The sequence below is a fragment of the Amphiprion ocellaris genome, chromosome 6, assembly GCF_022539595.1.
Source record: "Amphiprion ocellaris isolate individual 3 ecotype Okinawa chromosome 6, ASM2253959v1, whole genome shotgun sequence".
Taxonomy (NCBI): domain Eukaryota; kingdom Metazoa; phylum Chordata; class Actinopteri; family Pomacentridae; genus Amphiprion; species Amphiprion ocellaris.
The window spans coordinates 13123388-13143054 of record NC_072771.1 but is presented as its reverse complement, the minus strand read 5'-3'; the positions used below and the strand labels follow the sequence as shown (position 1 = coordinate 13143054).

At 40.9% G+C, this 19667-nt stretch overlaps 2 protein-coding genes across 2 annotated transcripts; one reads left to right on the top strand and one right to left on the bottom strand.

Annotated features, from left to right (window-relative positions):
- Positions 1-38: 38 nt before the first annotated feature.
- bmp10 (bone morphogenetic protein 10) lies at positions 39-7267 on the top strand. The gene is made up of 2 exons (XM_023298476.3): positions 39-3901; positions 4386-7267. Exons 1-2 carry the CDS (start codon positions 3493-3495, stop codon positions 5456-5458), a joined length of 1482 nt encoding a protein of 493 aa, XP_023154244.2. The 5' UTR covers positions 39-3492; the 3' UTR covers positions 5459-7267.
- Positions 7268-12039: 4772 nt separating this feature from the next.
- ch25hl3 (cholesterol 25-hydroxylase like 3) lies at positions 12040-19111 on the bottom strand. Its single transcript, XM_023298475.3, has 2 exons — positions 18475-19111; positions 12040-13164 (listed from the first exon to the last, which is right to left on the bottom strand). Exons 1-2 carry the CDS (start codon positions 18891-18893, stop codon positions 12801-12803), a joined length of 783 nt encoding a protein of 260 aa, XP_023154243.2. The 5' UTR covers positions 18894-19111; the 3' UTR covers positions 12040-12800.
- Positions 19112-19667: the final 556 nt, after the last annotated feature.

Here is a 19667-nt window from a genome sequence, read left to right as displayed (position 1 = left end):
TTTCCACAAATTTTTTGACACAAACCATGTTTGAGTGGCAACAGCTGGTAGATGTTACAGATCGCTGATGTTACGCAGTGGATTCAAATGGAATCGCATTAGCTTTACAGAAATTAATAAGCAATAGAACGGCACAAGTTGACCTGGTGATTGCATGGGAGTAAAATGAGACCAGATCACCAGAGTCGTTAGGACTCAAGTTTTGTCAACATTATATTACATAGCATCCTCTCCAATTGTTGCTACCATATTTTGGCTACTAAAGCGACTGCCATCATTAGAGGTCAAAAAATCATATCGCCTCATATTTCTTCCTCTGCACTAGTCAACATTTTTCTTTATTAATATATGTAATAAAAAATGAAGGTGGGTGTCACATAAAGTAAAACACTTGCAGTCAGTTACCACCTGAGCCTACAGGTCCCTCTAGCTCAGAGGTATGGAACATTATAGTATATAATATTTTGTTTTGGATGTTGCAGTCTGCAAATTGAATGTTTTGACTCTGTCTGTTACCATGATACCAACAACAGGCAGCTATTTTTCAGCTTAAATCCTGTAAAAATGTACTGTATGCTGCCTTCACAGCAACACAGGAAAATTATGTACATAATGGTGCATTTAGCAGCTAAAGAAAACACATATTTCCCTCAGGAGTCAGTAAAGACTGAACCAGAGTCATAGCTGAGGCAGGCAGAAATCTGGAAAAGGCGAAAAAAAAAAACCCAAACAAAAAAAAAACTGAATTTGAAAATCCTTCCCTCCTACTACAGTTTTCCCTTTTCTGTTCTAAACCCATCCAACCAGACAAGCTCCAGCACATGCATGCACTTCATTTGCACATGCAACATGCACATGCAAACGTAATTGTAAACATGAAAATAATCATGAAACAGAGTTAGCCATATTAGCAGACTTAAACTACAGTCAATAGAAGGCTAACTTATTAACAACATTTAACCACTGACTGTGTGTAAAGATGGAAAAATCCTCTGTAATTTCACGAATAGGTTTCCCACAGGTTGGTTTTGAAGCTCAGTGTGGTGGCTTCAGGGTCAGTATCAACCTGTCACTTAAAATGGCCATGGTCTTGATTATGCATAAATTAAAGCTTAATACAATTTGAACAGGAGAGTTACAAAAAATGTAATTCCAATTACTGTAAAGTTGGGCATTTTAACATGGAGATCTATGGGGATTGACACATTTTTGGAGCAAGATTTGGGCAACTGCAGTTTTTAGTACTTCCATGTCAGCCTCATTTCTCAGGCAGAGGTTGCCTATTGCATTTAAGAAAGCCACTTGCTGCCATTTTGTATAGTAAATTTACCTACAAAACCTAACTAACCACTACAACACATTTATATTACAGGAAAATGAGGTTAGTGGCTCACCTGTCCTGGAGAAGAGCAGCAAGCTTGAAATATGGTAGTCAGCAGACTACTTGTTCTGTAAGTATGCCTCACAGATATTAACACATTTCACTCTTTTTGAAGAGTCTGTCTTCTTTTTTCGGTTGGCATTGTGATACTGCCCACCCCAGCTTTAAACAGAGTCTGAGTACAAGACTGGCACTAATCAGGGGGTCCAGAAACATGAATGTAACTCTCACATCTGCTGGATGTATTACTGGGAAACTGTGTTCTCAAATGTTGCCATATTACCTTGTTGTTGTTGTCTTTGTTCCACTGCCCGTAGGTGAGAGAAAATGTATCAATACTGCTTTAAATGCAGTAAAAAAGCAGATCAATATTACAATGATTTTCTAGCTCTCAACCCGATTTTGAAGATACTTTGTGGTGGTGGTAGTATTATCTTTAAGTGTGTTAGCTATCAATGCATGTTCATCCATAGCATAACACTGTGGGGTAGACAGATGGAAATATTCAAATTCAGAAATTGGATGCCGTTACAGAATGTTGTCTGTTAGAAGGTTCAGTCCAAAAATAGCAACTGTTGCCTGCATAAATCCACATTTGTTACACCCGGAGGCCCCATAATGCAGACCATATGGAGGGGTCGGACTATGCGTGCAAAAGGACATTGCCACTATCAAGCCTCCGTAAGGCCGTCAGGAAGATGTGATAGTCTGTTGCAGAAGCAGTTTAACAAAGCGACAGATAACAGCACGTCTGTCAACTGTCAGCCTGGCAGATGAGTGACAGGGGTGGGAAAAGCTCATTCTTTCCCATCTCTCTGACGCACCAAAATCAGGAGTGTATCTGCAGGTCACACAAAGAAGCTCAGGAATGAAGGACAGTTGTGTATTTGGACGAGAGTTCAGGTGACGAATGGAGAAGTTATTCAAATCTGTGTGAGCCATTATTACTGTCATCAGAGCCTCTCAGTGCTGATATCTGATCCTCTGACTAATGTATGTCCATACATTCAGTGAAGATCAGTTGGATGGTGAAAGTCTACTCCGTGAGTCACTCAGTTTCCACAGCCATCACCTTTGACTTGTTGCTGTCTCCCTAATTGAGAGGAATGTCTCTATAAACTTTAGTCTGTCCCTGATGAAACCTTGTGAACGTGCCTCTTCTCTTCTTGAGTTGCCTCTTGTGCCTTGTTAAGCCATTACAAACATGTCCACAGTAGAGGAAGTGCACTTCAGCAAACAGAACAGGGGTGTGTACTTCGCTGAATGAACAAGAATGATTATTTTGTACTACTCTGTTTTCATGAGCTGCCTAATCTTCTCAAAGTGAACTCAGTATCTTTCATCCTCTATCATTAAGGCCTCACACCTCATTGCATTTCAATTTCATTTGGACAAGTCTCGTCTAATAGATGTATCCTGTTACATTCAACAATATCAATAGACCTGTGGTGTATTTTGTCAAAAAGAAATGGTCAATGGAGCAGCTCGGAGAACTCCACCATTTACAAAGCAAATAAACAAATGAAGAATATCAACTCTGGAGCACCACCCAAACAAAATAGCTCTTCTACAAGGAAGAGGCTACAGGACAGTGTTTACAAAACCCTCATTAAGGATTTGTGAGATAACACACGCTCATGTGCATCACGCAGAGTTGAAGGGAAGGCACGCACGCACACACCAGCAAAGAGACCATAAGCACTGAGCAATGCAGACCCACCATATCATAGATAAGAGACAGAAAGAAAGAGCTAGGAAGAGAGGGCAGAGCACAGAGAGAGACTGACAGAGGAGAGGACACAACAGAGATGAGTCGGACAGACAAAGACAAGCCTCGGCCACCCTGTCACCGGAACTACAGCCCTGTCACAAAGGACATCAAAAGGTGTGCATGAGAATAAATGCTGTGAGATCTGGAAGAGGGCATCAGGAATACAAACGCCTGCAGAGAGACTTACATTGGTCAGTGCAAGGGTCAACAACGCTTCTAAGCTCCTGCCACAGAACCAAAGGCGTTCAGAGATTATAATCATTTTCTCTTATTGTTGCATGAATTTATCCATTGACTACCCCAAAGGGTATAAACTAGAGTGCTGCAGATTGTTTCTCCCATGGCGAGCATTTGGATCTCTCAACTGGGAACCATTTGCAGCTCCAAGATTTTGTTCTTGCTGTTTTCCATCCTGCTGCTCCAGGAGCCTCTCTGTGGAGAGAGCAGCCCCATCTCCAGCACGCATCAGAGGCATCGTCCCGCTCCAGGGCTGGGAGACGGGCATGGAGGTGTGGTGGATCCATCACAGCTGGAGCAGGACAGCAACATGGACATGCAAAGCCTGCTGGAGAGCCTGAAGGAGCAGTTTTTGAGGACTTTCAACCTGTCTGGTTCGGGTCCTCCTCCACTGCCTCCTGGAAGTACGCGAGAGGAGCCACCTGAATACATGATGGAGCTCTACAACCGCTTTGCTAATGACCACTCTGCCATGCCCACCGCCAACATTATCCGAAGCTTCAAAAATGAAGGTACAGCTCCGTTCCATGTCATGATGCACCTGTACATCATATAGTTTCATTAGAAAAGGGCTTTGTCATTATTGAAAGCTGCTATGTTCTTTTTTTTTTTTTTTGTCGTTTTCATGATTCTTTCAGTATAAAAAATACATCTGTATGTCCCTCTGGTCTGCAAAGCCAGGGTATGCAGGCAGTGAAACTGAGAACAAGAATCTTCATGCATACCTGCACAGTTTTTAGGTAGACTGTTGCTCCAAGTATGTACAAACAAATGTTGAGCTAATTAGATCAAAGCCATTATAATGATCTTCTTCCTTGCTACTTCTCTTTGCAAGGTGATGTTCATAGCAAACTTGTATTCTTACTCTGGCATGGTACACAGTGCAATTAAATGAGCAGTGGTTAAAGGTTTCTCTGTTCTGGGACAGGATGAGGCTAAAAAGACACTGCAAAATAGACTAAAGTGTAACTTTGACCATTTGTTTCTCTTCTCCAGATTCATCTCCCAGTATTGTGGGTTTAGGAGGGGTGAGGCGCCACCCACTCCTCTTCAATGTGTCAGTTCCGCATCATGAACGCATCACAGCAGCTGAGCTTCGCCTCTACACTCTAGTCCAGACAGACCGCCACCTTTATGCCGGTGTCGACCGCAAGGTCACTATCTACGAACTGGAAGTGCATGATTGGGATGACAACATGACGGCTGTGAGAGGAGATGTATTCACAGGGGTAGAAGAACGGATAGAGCTGGTGGAGTTGGCTTCACGCCAGGTCTACGGCACAGATAACGGCTGGGAGGCTTTTGACCTCACAGCTGCTGTTCAGCGATGGCGCAAATCTGACAGTGGTACCACACACCGGTTAGAAGTGCACATTGCCAGCATTGCTAATGGTGACGATGCTAAAGGTATGAAAGAAGACAGCAAAGACAGGAGTCCACCTGAAGGGGACATGAAGATTGACACCAGTCCTGAGGAGAAACACAAACCTCTGTTGATTGTTTTCTCAGATGATCAAAGTAGTGATCACCGTGATGACAAACGTGAGCTGAACGAGATGATTGGCCATGAAACCGCAAACATGGTTCTGCAGAATGACTTGGGGACAGGCCTAAATGGGCTGTGGGGGGAACTGGGAAGAGACAGGGAGGAAGGAGATGAAGAGGGTGAGCCAGGTGAAGAAGACCTTATCCAGATGCGTTCCAATCTGATCTATGACACAGCATCCCGCATTCGTCGTAATGCTAAGGGAAACCACTGCAAGAAACAATCTCTGTACGTAGAGTTCAAGGACATTGGATGGGACAGTTGGATCCTGGCACCCACTGGTTACGATGCCTTTGAGTGCAGTGGTATTTGTTCCTTTCCACTGACAAAGCATGTTACACCCACAAAGCATGCCATTGTCCAGACTTTGGTCAACATCAACAGTCCTCAGAAGGCAGCACGAGCTTGTTGTGTGCCCACCAAGCTGGACCCCATCTCCCTGCTGTACCTGGACGACACAGGTGTGGTCACCTACAAGTACAAGTTTGAAGGCATGGTGGTGGCTGAATGTGGTTGCAGATAGTCCATACTTTCAGAGTTAAACTCTTTATAAAGTCTTATAATAAGAGAAAGGACACAAAACTTACAATAAGCTGAAAAAGGAGCTGAGCCAAGAATGCCTTCAACAAAAGAGAGGGACGATTATTTGAATCTCTGAGACTGGAAGTGTGCAATCATGATTCATGCAACTATGTGCACTCCAAAAAAATGTATGGACAGATATATATTTTGTACCTAAGTCAGAAATGAGTATTCATATACGGCAAAGACATAAACATCAGCTGCAGACAGTAGAGATGAGCAGCAGATCTACAGTCAGTAGGTGGACCAGTATTGATGCAAAGGTATGTCCTCATACCCACAGGGCTAAAAAGGCACACGTTTTCCCAAAGAACCAAGCCCAGTCTACAGTCTGTACGGCCTTGTGGGAACTAGTGGGCCAATTGTTCCCCTCCTCTCCTTTCCCCTGACATCTGTCTTCCTCTCCGCTTATCTCTGGCCTCCCTACTCGATGCAAACACTAATCAGCACTTCATGTGCCTTGCTGCAGTGAAATGGCCTCCCTGAGGCAACCTGACAAGACATGAACTCTCCAAGCCCACCTCCTGCCTCCTGCAGCCTCCTGATATGTAGGTGCTGTGCAGGGATCCTAGCAGCAGGGTTATCTGTCCCAACCCCGTTTCCCACTTCACATGCCTCTTTTCCACTCCCCTGAGCTACAGTGATAGCAAGGTGTTGGGGGTTGAGAAACATGTACGGCCACCACTCAAGCTCAGAGAACTTGAAGCCATTCTGGGCAACTTTTGAGGTGGTGGGTTGGGGGAGTGGGACAGGACAAGGGGGGCTGGGGTTGTCTACATTCCTAGGCAACAAACAATCTTTCCTGACTCAACTCACTGACCCAGCACCATGTGCCCCAACATATCTCCAACTCCTCAGTTGAGTCATTCATCACTATTTTGACAAAAATGGCCCTTTTGCAAACTTTATTGACTTTCTGGAGCTAAAGAGTACAGTAAGGGCCACACTGTTGCAATATGGATTCTCAAAGAAAATACAGATATTTTCTTTTGTTATAAGCATTTTGATACCTCTGCTGATTGTGTCAAATAAAAGACTATTTATTGTTCTAATTTATTGATTTTTGCAAGAGTAGAAAACTATATATGTACATTTGTAAGGTAGTGTAGAGCAGGATTTGTAATAATGACAATGCATTTGCAGCTCAAAGTTAATTTTGTTGGGAACAGAAATGATTGCTAAAACAATAAAGAAAAGTTACTTAACAAATGCCAAATCCCAGGTCTGTCTAACTATTAATTATTCCTTCATTCACACTGTTTTACAAAGTTTGCACACTGTGTTGTTAAAGATGACCTTATATAAAGGTAAATGTAAATCTGTTTTCCAAAGTACAATTATCAGTCGAAGAATCATGGTCTCTCAACTTTTATTTCCAGTATTTTAGGATCACACAATGTTTTGCTGACACACAGATCTTTCAATTCAACAGTATCAGCTCATAGGTCATAGGTCATTCATTACACACAAACAAAGAGCCATGGGAAAATGAGTGGAAGACCCGCTAATGAACAAAATGAATGGCCTGCTGCTTGCACAGACAGTGAGCAGGCTAGAGACTGCTATGACAGATGACCAGGTTTTAAGAGAAAATGTGAACAAAAAGCAAACAAAGATCTGGACTCCATTGTCTTTTTTTGTTCGCACTACATTTTCTGTGAATGTTAAACCAGATTGCAACAGCATTGTGCTGTTTCTTTCATGTACACTTAAGATGCAAATAAAGAATACAAATCAAACTTTCGCTCTGAAATAAGTAATGCTTTCTGTTGTTCCTTAGTTGCTGAGAAAAGAGAAAAGTAACAGCCGATGAAAGGTGTGATGCTTGCACTCTGTTTGGGTAAATTACACTTTTATACCTGCAGAAATGAGGTGAAAGATGAAAATTAAAGTGTCCAGTGAGATCTGGATAGTGTTGTGAAGATTGGATTGTGGCAGGCAGGTGGATATAGCGCAGATATAGTAGAAAACATACTGGAGAAGCAACACACAGAGAAGAAAATCTAGATGACTGTCATCTTCATGCTAAGCTAAGCTAAGCTAGTCTAGCTAATGCTTCTTTCATGACAAACCTGTGTGTGTGTGTGTGTGTGTGTGTGTGTGTGTGTGTGTGTGTGTGTGTGTGTGTGTGTGTGTGTGTGTGTGTGTGTGTGTGTGTGTGTGGTGTAAATCTTCTCGCCTAACCCTATACAAGAAAGCAAAAATGTATGTTTCCTTTAAGAGGGACTTGTAAACCATGGCCAGTGTCACTGTAGAAATCCTAATCACTAATTTGGTTTATACAGTTTATAAAATCTCAATAAGATTCATGTCTGGGGGTAACTCAAACTTGTGCAATCATAGTTCCATTGCTACATTGTGACAAAATAACAATTATGTAATGCGCCTGCTGGCTTTCTTAACAAAATGGCAAGAAAAATCTATTTATGCTATTGCAAAGCTTCCTAAAAAGTCATCTTTGGCAACAGCTCACTAATGACAAGTGCACTGAGATATTTCAGAGAGCAAACAAGTTGAACAATGACTGACCTCTCATGTAAGATGAGAGCAGAGGTCGTCTAAAAATGGTTGCAGACCCAAGAGCAACAACCTCAGTTACTGTGACAACAGGCGGTCTCGGCTATGTAAAGCTCACTAATTGGATATTTACAGAATGCTGGAAGAAATATGAATCTGGCCTTTGTCACTAAATGGCAAACTTTCAGGGAATATGGTGAAATGGGAAGTGTTTAGCGTGATAAGGGCTGCTGGAGAGTGCTCTGTGGTTTTTCTCTCTCCTGTTTTGATATTTGACAAAAGAATTTTAATCTGACTGTTTTTACGCTGCAGTTTGTGAAGGACTTAGCCTACGTGTTAAACTTACGAGAGCACCTAACAACAAGTAAACAATCTGAACAGTTCCCAGTGTAAAGACGGTTCTGCGTGCTTAAGCGTCCTGCAATTCTTGACGTAGGCCTTGCTGTGAACGTGTGTTTTGGTGTGTGTCACCCAAAGCGGCATGACTCGCCCAGACTCTGACGTGGGGTATGTAATAGGGCCTGATTGTTTCCGTTTTGGGTCACATGTTTATCACTGCATCTCTTGGCAGCTCCACCACCCAGTGCTCATCTCCCACTCTGTCCTCAAGTCTCTTCATTTTCCAGGAAAAGCACAGTTTGCTTAACCCACAGCTTGATGTTAATATACAAAAGAACCTCCAAATGTTCAAACACCTTTTAACAATTTACATTTGTGGTTGCGAAACTTCTCAAAGCCCATTGAAAGAGCCAGTAATGAAAACCAGACGTTCAGTAGTCCAGGCCAAGTAATAGAACCCTGAGAATGATTTCTCAGCAAAATGAGCTCAGTGAAAGTCAGGACACAATCAAGCATACAAGTGTCATTCTTCATTAAAAGTATTTGCTTTCACTCCCTTGAGACCCTCAAAAATATATATTAATCATCACTATTAGGTAGACAGCTACCTGTGAGAAAAGTCTAATTAAAGTGTTGCAAAACCATGTTAAAGCAGAGACATTATCCTTATGTAAAGCAATGAAATATAAACTTGTTATCTCTCTGAAAGAATTGCAGTTGGCTGCCTGCTGAGTCCTTAAGTCCTTCTTGTGTTTCTCAAGCACTCAAGTGTCCAAGTTGTGTGCTTCTCTCTCCTCCTCCTGTCTTTTCACTCAGCCTTCTAATCCTAGGTCATCAGCTGTCTGGAAGCTTTCTTTCTTTTTGTCCTCTGGCTGTGCTTTACTCCCATTGTTTTGAGTCCGAATCTGTGCTCCTCTCCAACAGATTCAACACTTCCTCTTCTCTGTCTTCATCTCTCTCCCTTCTGTGTGTTTGTCTCCCTCTTCTGGACATGTGGATGGCATGCTCCAGTTCTGCCCTTGGTGTGCTTGTGTAATTTTGTGCTTTCCATGGTGGTGAGGAGGTCATGTGCCTCACAGACTGTGGTTGGTGACATAATCCTGGATCGTAGTCCTTCTGTACACTGATCAGTCAACATTAAAACCACTTACAGGTAAAATGAAAAAACACTGATCCTCTCATTACAGTGACGTGTTCTACTGGGAAACCTCGGGTCCCGACATTTATGTGGATGATATTTTGACATAGAGGTAGCTGCCTCCCAAAAAACGCTCAGAACAGTTTTGGGGAAAACTCCAGGGCACAGATCGGGCCTCCAAACTCCTCAAATTCCAGTTAGATCAAAGATGTGTTGGAACAAGCCTGATCTACTGAGACCCCACCCCACAATCTACAGGACCCGAAGGATCCACTGCCAACATCTCGGTGCTGAACACCACAGGACACCTTTAGGGGTCCTGTATTTTAATGTGACAGTCAGAGCTGTTTTAGTGGCACAACGAGGACCTACACAAGTTTAGACAGGTGGTTTTAATGTTGTTCCACATCAATATAAACTTGCAAGCTATAATTTTGTCATTCTGATTGTTAGTACTGCAAATCTGCTGTTGCTTTCTTTACATGCAACCTCTATTGCATAACTGAGAGTTCTTGCTGTAGCCCCTTGAGGCAAATATGTGATTTGTGATATGGGGCTATATAAATTGGCTTGACTTGACTTGACACTGAGTAAGTGCAGGAAGCTTGAGCAATTTCATGCTCTTTGTTATCCTTCTTCAATGTGAGGAGAACTTGAGAAAGGCAAGGTACTTATAAATCCTCTGGTATATGATCCCAGGAGAACTCTGCAGAAAATAAACTTAAAGAATGTTATTACTCGATTTTATGACTGTTGATGAGAACTCAGTAGTGAAAAAACAAAAAGGAAGATTACAGCTAAAATACTGATGTAGAGGTGTCTCATCTCTAAAAACATGTGGCTTTGATTACTCAGTCGAATCCTAGTGGGACCAGTTTACAGAGGACAGACAGCTGATACAAATCATGAACCACAGCAGCACAGCAGAAACCTGAACCCGAGGCAACAGCCAAACACCAAGTCTGAGTTTTGCTTTCATATATTTTCTGATGCCAATCAAGTCCCATATCTGTAATAACTTTTACAACCACGCATAAATGGCAAAACACAGCATTGAAATGAACAGAAAACATGGTGCAAATTGTACAGTACATTTAGCTAAAAGAACGAAAATTCCCCTTACATATGAATTATTCTGAAATTACAGATGATTCTGCAGGAATGATTAGATTTTGTATGGGCTAAGTGCTTAGACTTGTCACAAACAATGAAAGATTGATATCAAACAATTTTGGTAATGTTAAAGGAATAGTTTGGCATTGTTCATTCAAGCTGGACTTCTGCTCTCAGTAGTTTCATTGCTGCACTGACCACCTTGCTGCTATTATACATGGTGCAACATTGTACATAAGGTTTATTTAATGGTGGGATGCGATTGAAAAAATTAATTAGAGGCTTTGTAATGACTTAATTGTGATTAATTGCATTTTTGTCAAATGGAAATATTTGACACAATAAGCAAAGCTTTTCCAATTCAAATAAATTTTTGTTGACGACTGAATCAATAAATAGTCATACACATGAGCTTAAAATGCAAAAATGTTAATGTTTAATTTAGTAATATTCAAAAGTTTGGGGTCACCCAGACAATTTCATGTTTTCCATGAAAACTCACACTTTTATTCATGTGCTAACATAATTGCACAAGGGTTTTCTAAACATCAATAAGCCTTTCAACACCATTAGCTAACACAATGTAGCATTAGAACACATGACTGATAGTTGCTGGAAATGGGCCTCTGTACCCCTTTGAATAGTCATTTACCACATTTACAATATCTAGTCTGGATTTCTGATTCATTTAATGTGTATCTTCATTGAATAAAAAACTTTTCTTTCAAAAATAAGGACATTTCCAAACTTTTTAACGGGAGTGTATCTGTGCATTTTTCAACTGTCTAATACATTCACAGATTACTGAAAACTTAAAGTGCCATTATATTCAACATTTTAAGACTTTTTGTAAACTCAAACACTTTCATTGTCTTGAAAAGTGGTCTATTGGAGTCTGGCTACATTGTTGGTACCAGGAATGTCATAGCAAACATTAGCTCTGGTGCTAACAGCAACATGTTTTGCATTGAGGTGATACCGTTGGCTTTAAATGCTGCGGTGATAAGAAAACTTATTGTTGCACAATTTGCACACAACCACACTTTTATCTTTCAGTGCCTCCTGTATATGTTCTTCACGGCTGGCAAACAGACTTTAGGTTCAGTACCGCCACCTACTGGCCTGGGGTATTCATCAGTGTTACCGGTGTGCCAGAAATAAGGGAACTGAGAAAGGTGCGATTAAATACATTATTTTTTTTTAACATATTGTTTTTTCTGTAAATAATTAATCAGAATTAGTACATTACAGTCCCATCCCTGGTTTTATTTATTGTTTACCTTAGGTTCATGCTTACCTTAGCTTTATGTATACTATAGCTTTACTTTCTTATATATATTATATATTATATATTATATATATATATATATATATATATATATATATATATATATATATATATATATATATATATATATGCAGTATTTCTCACAAACTGAGACCTGTGAAAGTGTTTTGTTCTTATCACGTCACATGGTTAGAATGACGATTAGAGTTGAGTCTGAGTTCATACTTCATACTAACTACTCATACATGTCCATGGTGTCAATCTTCTTTCTGCAAGAATGTGAAAACTATATTTTTCCAAAATGCCAAACTGTTCCTTTAACTGCAAATATGATCAAAATCAATCTGTTAAGTGTACACTGTATCAGCTGCTTTACGCCCACAAAAGTACCGTGAAAGCAAATAAATCTATCCACACCCATGTCATGAGGACACATCAGTTGCACATTAGTTCAAGCATTTGTTCATTGTCTTGATGTTGACTTGTATCAAGCTGCTTTCAATTGGTGTGTGACAAATTGTGGATCTATGCTTCCACCTCTAGAGCACCACAGGAAATATGTTGTAAATACTGTATGTGAACAAGAGACTGTCCAAGATCTTAGTCAGTTTCAGACATACAACCGTAAAACATGTAGCTCCTTTATGAAAGTTTTAGATTTCAGTCATTTTGTGGCCACAAATTTCAAACTGTCTTCATACTGGCAGATATGTGAATGAAATGTCCGTTGTTGGTTTGCTTCAAGCAGAGAGTTCATGTCTCATGAAATGAAAAGTTGATCTCATGATCAGATGCTACAGAAAATATCCTTCACTGTATCTTAACAGCTTTGTAGGAAACTGAGCAATTTCCAATTTGCAGTGTGCAACAGTTTTGTCATTCTGAACATTAATACGGTACTGGTGTGCGGTAGGTGCCAAAGAGCTGGTCCCAGTGGGTGAAGTAGGGGGCGTAGTTGCCACGTTGCAGACTGTGGTGGGCCTGGTGGAAGGGAGCTCCTCCCAGACAGGGCAGCAGTCTGTGCAGAGCCCAGGGCAGGTTGTAGCCGCAGTGGTCTTCCACCGCTAGCCAGCTGTTAAGGAGGTGGAAGATGACTTCACTGAGGGGGTGACAGCCCACCACCCAGACGGTGCTCAGAGCCAGCAGCAGCAGCGACAGCAGCTCAGCCGGACTGGAGTCCTGCGCTGCCAGAGCGAAGGGAACGTGGTGCTGGTGGTGCATCTGGTGGATGCTGTGGTACAACCACGGAACCCTGATGAGGAACACACACACACAGTTGCCTCTGTTTAACCTGTTACTGTAATGGAAAATTACTAGAATCTCCTCTAGATGGCATCATGTTTATGTAAACCATAGACTGTATATAAAGACGGTCATAGCTACCGTGACATCACCCGTTGGTTTCTGCACCATAGACTGTATATAAAGATAGACATAGCACCCGTGACGTCTAGGGTTGCCACCTTTCAGAAATGAAAATAAAGGATGCCCACCACGGCTCCTCGGGGCCACAGTTCAGTAAAGTTGGAAAGATATTAACAGATTCGGACTTCCAGCATCAATAACTCATTAGATATATGTTGTGAAAACATAAACAATGCCTCTTTTCCATCATTATAAGGTACACAATGTGCTACTTGATAAAACTGGGCTTGTAGCACATTGTCTACCTTACAATGATGGGAAAGAGGCATTGTTTACGTTTTGACAACCTATATCTAATGAGTTATTGATGCCGGAAGTCTGAATCTGTGAATATCTTTCCAACTTTACTGAACTCGGGGTCACTACCACCCAAGGAGTGATATATTTAATTTTGAAAAAAGCATTTAGCCATACTTAAAGCTTTAAGTGCTTTATTAACGTGAAACTAAGAGTTTTGTATTGTTTTATGATCACAGGTTCTGCCTGAACAGAAGTGGCATCATTTTAAACAGTGAAACCATACTAATGAAATAGAGTGTAATGACCAACCAGTGTGCAATACTGGATTCTGCAAAAACATAAACAACTGAATGCAGAATACTGGACAAAGGAATTCTCTACAGACATTTTTTTCCCATCTAAATCTTAACACAGTTAATGTATTAGCTTATTTATGTGTGTATGCATGTATTTATTGTTTTATTTAGTGCTGTTAGCATATCAGAGTTCTGAGTGAGTTTTTCTTTAGATAGTCAAAGGCCATTTATTGATTACATATTGGCTATTATATAAATGTTTATTAAAAACTAAAAGGCATTAAAAAAATACTAAACAACTTAAGCATCTGTAAATTCACAACCAGATACTGATGTCCCTTACTATAAGGACTTCAGGAGATGATTGGAGGATGGCAAACTGTGACCTGCTGGACCTGGCATCGGGTCCTCGCTACGTGGGTCCTACGAAGTTTAAATTGGCTGCCCTTAGTATTTCCTGTGTTTTATTTTGTTCCTTATGCAGTTTTGATGGGTGTGTGACAGACGTGTATGAGGCGTTTATGAAAATACGGAACAATTTGCGTCCCGTATTGATTCAATAGGGGACGCAACAATTAATTGTCAAATAAAGGACGATTCCGTATTTTAAGGGACGGGTGGCAACCCTAGTGATGTCACCCATTGGTTTCTGCACTGAGAAAATGAAGCCCGGATTTGCTACTTCCTGGTTGACATCTTGGATTTTTGGAGCCAGTGACGACAACAAGATTCTCAGAGGGCGGAGCCCGAGTGCAGTGACTGGACTGACTGAGAGCCGAGGACTCTCTGTCCCGCCCACATTTACCGGCTTCTGCTGTTTACCGACGCTGCTGCTAACAACGTTAGCCTCCAAAAGTGAAGATAAACTCTACAGGTAAGTCATCTTTGTAACTAGTTGTACTCTTCTCCACATCTGGACAATATCACATATAAAGCAGTGAAGTTACTGTAAGTTAACATCAGACTGTAACCTCTGATATAAACATGTTCTAACATCTTGTTTTAAAATTGTTCTGTAAATCTGAGGTTACGTTTCCTGATTTAGTGTTAGCACTGATGCTAAATCAGGTTAGTCAGTGTCATAAACTAGTTAATTGTAAGCTGCAGCTAAGTGTCCTGCAGGTCATAGCTGATCAATCATAACAGATTGATAACTGCTGGTTTAACGATCAGCAGATATAAATAAATCTAAGTTTATGTTCCTCCACAGAACTGTTACTGATGAATGTTAATCTCTCAGTTCATTTCTGAGTTAATATCTCTATTCTTTGCTTCAGACAGTTTTTTCTCTACAACAGTGTATGGTCAGATAACTGTGTGGAGCTCATGCTAATGCTAATGATACATTAGAATAAAATAAAATAAACTTTATTGTCCATCTAAGGCAGTATAATAGCTTCAACCAGGAAAACAAAGATTTCCATAAGATTAAAAAATAGAACAAAAATACAACACTCTGTTGTGTTACATTCATATCCTGATGTGTTCACTCTCATATTTAATGTTTCAACAGTTGGAATGAAAGAACCTTGTAGATCTTTTTCCTCACTGTTAGTGTCTTTTCCTTCCAGCCTTGGCCTGGATCATTGGGAACATCTAGTCTGATGGATTGAGAGCTACAGAGAACATGAGCATCCAGCTGTGGTTGTCTGAAGAGTCTTTTCTCCTTCATCACTGTGAGGAAGAGCAGCACTGATGTCCTCCTCATCCTTCCACTAATAACAATAATGCTCCTCTTCAGCTCCTCTCTTCATAATACAACTTGTCTTGTGACTGTTCAGTTTTTATACATCATCGTAAGCAACACATTGTTTATTTCATCCATTTCTTACATGTTTACACATCTTTACAGGTCAGAACTGTTAAATAATGTAGTTTTTAAATGTGCAATAAAGGAAATAATGAAGCTCTTGACCTGAATGTGTTGATGTTTTAATGCTGCATATCTGCTATAAATAACATGGGCTTTTTATATTGTATTTCTGGTACAACAACAGAGATGAAGATAAAGGTGATAAATAGAACCTGTGAATACTAAGAACAGAGAATAATAAACAGCTGAAACAGTTGGTCTGTCCTTCTGTAAGTGAAAGCTAAACAGGAAGTGGTTCACTGAGGATGTCGTCCATTCAGTCTCCTTCTTCACAACCAGATGAGGTTTTCCTTCTGCTGGTTTCACTCAGAAGATCCTCACAGTGAATGTGAGACACCTGAGATGAAGACAGACGTCACAGTATCAGCATCAACAGGAGAGGTTCATTTTAAAGTATCCCTGGAAAGATTTCCTATTTCATATAGTTTTCCAAGCACTGAAAGACAGAAAGGCCTGTAGTCACTTTAGCTTTAGGGGAGAGGATTTTACTATCCAGCTTCTCTGTGCTGCAATATAAATGTAATAACTGTAATGTTCATCATTACTTTGGTCATAATCTGGGATTTTATTTTTCCAATCTACACTGCAGGAATATGTACTACAACATGTGAATAAGTCATTAAACAATATTAACGACTAGAGAGTAGATTTATTGTTTTCTCCAGTTTAACTTCAGAGACTCAGCAGATATTCAAGACTACTGACAACACAGAACCTTAACCTTACTGTTTTAATCACATTTAGGTTTTCTAAATGTTACATTAATGTGACCCAGCATCTCCACTGACAGTTTCATTAACTAAATGTACCACATTACAGTAACACAACTCACTTCAGCTGTTTACATGAAACTCAACACAAACATCGTTAGCTTAATGCTACATCAGCTTTACTCAGGCTAAGACTGAGCAGCTAGCTCTGTTAGCATCACTAACATTAAAGCTAATATTTACTGGATGCTAACTCTCTTCTCTGGTCAACACACAGAGAAATAAACTCCACCAACTTCTGGAGTGTATGGCACAAGTTATATCTGACACTAAAATTGCATATAAAGTGCATTAAAAGTGGCACCGATAAGAAACTAAACATAAACTTACCGAAGTATCAGACTCCTTTCAGTGTCTGCTGGTAGAATCAGCCGAAGGTAGAAAACTGGTTAAAACAAGCCAACGGACAGAAAAACTGCCTGTGGAAAATGTTCTGCTGCTCCACCGATAAATAAACCAACAATGCTCATATTAGAGTTAATCCAAACGAGAATAGAGTTTACAGCGAATGAGCGGCTACCGCTTCCAGATGACCTGTCAATCATTCCAGACCGGACTGTCAATCAAGTAACCACGCCCCCTGGCTCCACAAAACTTTAACCCTCTATAGAAAATTCAGTATTGATATATTTTAAGATCGGCCACCTGATCTCTTGTTTTGACCATGAAAACTAACGAAAAAATAATCCTGAGCCATAGAAAAGCAGTCTATCGAATTTCAGTTTTTCCCGTGATGAATTGGGGTCCAGGAGCCAGAGCTTTTTGGAGCCAGCCCCTGGCAGACAGTGTGATATTGCAAGTTTTTGACACTTCCGGGTAGGCTTCATTTCTGGAGCCAGGTGCTACTTTCATCTTTATTATACAGTCTATGATGTAAACTGATCAACATAAATTTACCTCAGAGTTTCAGCTATTACTCTTAATAGTAAATACTAGTAAAAAGTATTTTATTATAAGACAACTGTCAGGATGCATGTGGTGATTAAAGGGGCACTCCACAGACTTAACACGATGTCCCTGGTGATGTCATGGTGATGACATCTGTATAATATCTGATTAAAACCTCAAATTCTGAACAGATGTTGCAATCGGGTGGAGTGGCGTTGAAAAGATGTGCTCTATTACCAGTATTAAAAGCATAAAGTAATGAGTTACATTATTCGGAATTACAGTATTTAAGAGTTTGAAGTTAACAAGAACAAACAATCAGAATCTTGCTACTTCAGCTGTTTCTCGGTTGATCCTTATCTCTTTAATGTTTTAAGTATGTCAACTTAAAGGCAGTAAATGATAAACTGCCAGAGTGCTGCTTTAAAACAGTTCATATTAAATCCTAATCGCCTCACTGGGACCACCAGAAGTCTGTCTATAAATCTTTGTTATTAGGTCTGTCTTATGCTACGGCCCTCTGGTCAGTGTTCTCCCTGCAGGACTGTCCTGGACAGTCCTGCAGGCATGTAGATTTAGCTCACATGGTCTGACTCTGCTATCTACAGTCAACAAGCTGATCTGCTTCTTTAGTTTTGTTTGTACTTGGGTTCATTTCCCATTTAGTTATGTAGAATAAATTTATTTGCGGTAACAACGCATGCGTGGTCTCCCCTCCTTTGTCCAGCTGTCCTGGGTTGTGACAAGTTAACCAGATTAATTTTAAATGCAAGCCAGTAAAAATACCAAAAATACTCAGTACCTCACAATTAAAGTACTTGGTTAAATAAAGTTAGAATCTCTCCACCATTGACTCATTTAGAAATAATTGGGAGAATGAAAGAAATATGAATATTTTTGAGTTGAAGCTGATATTCTGCTCAAATGTGCACAAGCCCTTTAATATTCTCTATTCAGGAAAGGATGGAAACGACTCTAAAAGTGCAGCAGCAATAATTAACAGACCACAAAGCCAAGTCGTGTCAGAGTTAACTGATCCTACTAACTTAATAAAGGTGTGTGCTGCTCACCTGTGCATGGCGTAGTGCCACATAAAGTAGAGCATGTCAAACAGCAGAAAACAAGCCACAACTTCTACAAAGAGCTGCCAACAGGTCGGAGCCAGCTCTGGGAACTTGCAGCTCCGCAGGCTCTGGAACAGCGCAGTGGCGGGCAGGACGGTGGTCACGTATTTGCACAAAACCCTCCAAAAACAGTCAAACCACCGCCAGAGAGACGGCGGAGGACCCGAGCCGGAGGCGATCCTCCAGGAACGGACGCGTTGACAGACGCTGCCCAGCGCATCCAGCGCCAGGAAAGGTGCGCAAAAGAGGACGTGCGTCAGGAAGGCGCAGGACGCGGGCAGGTAAAGAGAGAGCAATATGTCCTGCTGTCCTGCTCTCACATACTCCCAGAGCCCCTGGAGGACAGGAGTTGCTGTTGCGTTCATTCCGGCGGTCACCTCCTCACCACGGTCTCCTACATCTCCCACATGTGTCGACAACAAGATCCACTGTGATTCTCTGGATTCTCTTCTCCGGTTTAAATCTTTCTCTGAAACAGTGGTTTGATTCTACCTCCGCTGCTGCCTCGCTGTCTCCAGCAGCTGAGTCATGCAGGAGAGCATTTCTCTCCACACTGTGGGAGGAGGGGCCCCCCCACCCACTTTTAGTATATTATCTAATTACAAATGTCTGTCTGTGCTACAGAGAAGGTGAAGGTAAATCCCCAAATGGCAGCTTTACGCACACAGATTACTTGTACACAAAGCTGACTGCTGGAAACGCAGGGGAAAACCGTTTTAAGATTCAGAGGCTGGTTACTCTGCAAATCTACAGATTGTGAGTTTCCTAGAAATGAGCGATATTCCGGGAATAAGTGGGATCCTAAAGATCAGCCTAGGAGGGGGAGAGAAACATTTTAAATCTTTTTCCCCAAACAAAAAGATGTGTCAATTTTATTTTTGAGTTTTGAAAACTTCTAATGAAATTATGGTCAACCAGCACGACTACATTGAGTAGTAGCACAGGTTTTCTTCTGCAATCAAAGGTATTTTTAGTTACCAGTCTTAACTGTCAGGAATTGTCCAGGTTTGTTCAGATAGAGGAGAGGATCTGAAAATGCTGAACTCGAGATGAAGAAATCTTTAGTTATTAAGTCAGTTCCATTAAGTTACATTCAGTAATAAGTTGATGCAATTACCAACATCATCATGCCAACTCAA

Excerpts from the sequence above, each read along its gene's own strand:
- ch25hl3 (XM_023298475.3), bottom strand. The coding sequence starts at position 18,893 with ATGAACGCAACAGCAACTCCTGTCCTCCAGGGGCTCTGGGAGTATGTG. Across the intron at positions 13,165-18,474 it reads TGGCACTACGCCATGCACAG|GGTTCCGTGGTTGTACCACA; the intron begins GTGAGCAGCACA and ends GTTCCTCATCAG.
- bmp10 (XM_023298476.3), top strand. The coding sequence starts at position 3,493 with ATGGCGAGCATTTGGATCTCTCAACTGGGAACCATTTGCAGCTCCAAG. Across the intron at positions 3,902-4,385 it reads CCGAAGCTTCAAAAATGAAG|ATTCATCTCCCAGTATTGTG; the intron begins GTACAGCTCCGT and ends TCTCTTCTCCAG.